Raw genomic sequence first — 3,459 nt, forward strand, 5'->3', positions numbered from 1 at the left:
CCTGCGTGAGCGAGCGAGCGAACGAGCGAACCACGCACGCCGACTTGAAGGCGATCCAACTTACGTGGCGGTTTAAATATACGCGTGTTCGCGTCTCGATTACGCGCCTCGAGGAAAGCACCTCTTCTCTTCTACGTGGGCGTACTCGTGTAGCCAGAAACGAGTCTCAGATACGATAAGTAATAGCGTCAAAGCTTGGTTACAATTTATTGTTCACGGTTCTAACTGTCTGGAATGATTTTGCCGAAGCCGAAAGACGTTCTACAAGCTTGTATCGCGCGCGGATTAGGTTTCTAACGGACGGCAAACTGCGTTTTTTCCATCATATATAATCCGACCGTATCGAAGAAACGTCATGGTGGTTCAACGTCTAAGCATCCGTGCGTATGATATCCAAAAAATCAGGATACCAGATATCGTATCGGTGGAAGATTTTTCGATAGAATCCAGGCCGAGGTATAGCGCGTTTTCGATAGGATCGTTGAATGCGAGAATACGCTCACGCGTGAAAATAATAGCAAGAGTTGAAGCATACGCATCCGTAAACGCGACGCGATGCGATACGAGACACGGGGGGTCGCGAATCAAAAGCACGCAGCTGCAATAACTCCCGATCGTTCTCAATAGTCGTTTCTTCGGTCGAGAGCGAAGCTCTTAGATTAATGGGCTAGAGATGATAATCGTACTCACCGTAATCCGGTCGAATGACAGCCTGCACCGCCTGTTCGTTCTTCTTGCTTCGTATCACCGGCTCACCGAGGATCGTGAAGTTTCTGGGTCCCACGCGATTCACAAACACTAGATACACTTTACCCCTCTTAATATTGGCTCGCACCACACCACTCTGATTATCGCGTTGCTGTTGTTGTTGTTGTTGTTGTTGCTGCTGCTGCTGCTGCTGCTGCTGCTTCCCATCGTTGTCGTAGCCACAGACCGTCGACTTGCCGGGCGCCGATTTGTCTCGAAAGTGCAGCCTGACGCTGTCGTTCTTTTGCAACGGCTGGAAACCGGGCTGGCTTTTGTATACTTGCTTCACCTCGAACGTCACCGCGTAGTTCGAGCCTGGTTTCCTCACAGAGGACATGCTTCTCGCTTTTCCCTCGAACACCGTTGGCGCTAGATAAGCTCTGTTCCCAACGTCCACGTCAGGACACCAATTCTGACCGCGACAACCCTTGTTCCGGCATCTTCGTCGCTGTTCTCTCGGCGAGTCCGCTTTCGTACGGTTCTTTGGTCGTTGTTTGGTCGATCTGATGACACGCGGCCTCTCCATCGACGATTCGGTTCCGGACAAACGCAGGATCGGTGTTTGCGTGGACGAGTGACGAGGTAGCTGGGTCAATCCGGTCTCCTCCATCTTTGGATAAACGTTCGCCGTCTCGTCATCTAGACGACGGTTGACCCGCTTCGACGATGATACGAACACGTCGCGTATCGAGTCGTCGAACTCTTCCTGAGTCGTGTATCTCTTCGAAGCATCCTGGGAACGAAGGTTTCCCACTGGGAAAGTCGGAGTTCGATAACTGCCAGAAGCTTGCTCGATCGTCGACGATGGACCCTCGTCACCGATCTTCTGATACGTCCACGAATCCGATGCAACGAACAGTTTATCATTCTCGGTGGCGAGTTGCAAGTTCGAGGGGGATCTTCTCTCTTGCTGTTCCTTCCAAAGTTGTTCGGATCGTGGGTTAAGCCGTGACGTTGGTTGAACGTCGTCGTCAACCGGTAATTTGTAATCTCGCGTAGGTTGGGCGAGGGTCTGGTCGGCTGTTCGATGCTCGCGTATATCGATAGTTCGCGTAACGAAGTTCCAAGTTGGTAAACGGTAATCGAGGGGCTTTTCAACGGCGGCGATGCTCATCGATGGTGGATGGTCGCTGGTGGTCCTCGTCGACGTCTCCTCGAGGGAGTTCCAATTGGCGGGGGGTGCCGCAGCGAGCGCCAGTGCGCCCCACCAGCCGCTTAAGATCCCGGCCAAAAACAGAGACGCCCACATCATCCGACCTGCTTGCTGGTTTAATCGGGGGTGAGGTCGACACCTCGGTCACCCCGAACGCAGCACACACCACTCTCTCTCTTTCTCTCTATCTCTCACACACTCTCTCTCTCTCTCCCCCCTCTCTCTCTCTCTCTCTCTGTCGCTTTCTCTCTGGTGCTTTCTCTTCTCTTTTTTTGTTCGCGAATTCGCCTAAAAATCTCGCGAGAAGATCTCTTTCGCTATCGATATCGCGTCCCTCTCCTCCTGTCTCTCGCACGCGTTCAATCTTCAGCGAAGCCTCATTCGCTCGGAAACTGCTGTCTTCGCGACCCCTTCGTCTACCAAGGTCTCCTTCCTTCCGTAGACGACTGTCGTCGAATAATGAGAATCGCTCGTTCACGAGGTGTTGTACCACCGGCAGCAGCAAAACATCGGGACTTCCATCGGACAGATTCTCAGCTGTCTGCTCTTCGTCCAGCCTAGTACCGTCCTCTTCATCCTTGATGCCTCGGGATGGATGCGACAGGAACACCGCGGTACGAATTCGTACTGCGTCTATTCGCGATTATCGCAAACGATCACGACCGCCGGCTACTGCGATTGTACTCCCTCTAAACCTCATCGAGAAGTACAGTTCAAAACTCGCGATCATCCTGTCGATCGATGGAGAATAACATCCTGCTCGCGATTCCTTGTATCCGTAACAGGCGCCGTCGTCCCTTCTTAATGTTGTGCCTGCGTTGTAAATAGTTTTGTTTATATACGCGACACTCCTATATTGAAAATAATAGAGTACTTCTACGACTTTTTCGTTGGATTTCAAACCTTTTTCGGATCGATCGAGAGACTTGGCTCTCCAAATCGACGATCGTTGTATCCTATGCGTACACGTCGAATCGACTACTCCTTCATTGTATGTTCGACCTGTTCGTCCTGTTCGACTGTATTTGATTTTGGTTTTTTTGGAGCACTCTCCCGGTGGCGAGTCGGCGGCACTGTTTCCGTATCTCGAAATAAATTGTCGAGAATTGATAAAGAATTTCGCGCCACCCCCGATCTCCTGGCTCGGTCTCTCGTCGTATCACGTTGCACTCCGAACGAGGAAAAGCCGAGGATGATGACACACGACGTAGGAAGGAGCGGAATAAGAAGAAGAAGAAGAGGACGAAGCAGAAGAAGAAGACGACGACGACGACGACGACTACGACGACGACGACAACGACGACAACGACGACGACGACGACGACGACGATGACGACGAAGAAGAAGATCAAGAAACTGTCGGCTTCCTCTGACCAGCCAGAGAGACACACTATTTAAATATACTCACGAGGCTCTCGCGCGGTTGGTAGTGTCGACCGTCGAAGTCTAGCCCTTGCGCGACGCACTTCACTGTTCAGTTTTACCACACGATTCTTCCGCCTCCTCCTCCCCGTTGCCGTCCAGACTTGTCGACGTTTCGCGGTGATCGCGGCACTAAC

At 51.9% G+C, this 3,459-nt stretch overlaps 1 protein-coding gene across 1 annotated transcript in view; it reads right to left on the reverse strand.

The window, feature by feature from the left end:
* Window positions 1-667: 667 nt before the first annotated feature.
* LOC100740488 (protein vein-like) overlaps window positions 668-3,459 on the reverse strand; it is a 3,185-nt gene continuing 393 nt past the window's right edge. Inside the window, exons 1-2 of the mRNA XM_003485929.4 lie at window positions 2,804-3,459; window positions 668-2,713 (exon numbers count right to left, since the gene is read on the reverse strand). The exon at window positions 2,804-3,459 is cut by the window's right edge and continues 393 nt beyond it. Of these exons, the coding sequence (XP_003485977.2) occupies window positions 668-1,999 (1,332 nt within the window). The 5' untranslated portion in view covers window positions 2,000-2,713; window positions 2,804-3,459. The remainder of the gene's footprint in view (window positions 2,714-2,803) is intronic.

This window comes from Bombus impatiens, unplaced genomic scaffold (genome assembly GCF_000188095.3).
Source record: "Bombus impatiens unplaced genomic scaffold, BIMP_2.2 scf_0091, whole genome shotgun sequence".
NCBI classification, from domain to species: Eukaryota; Metazoa; Arthropoda; class Insecta; order Hymenoptera; family Apidae; genus Bombus; species Bombus impatiens.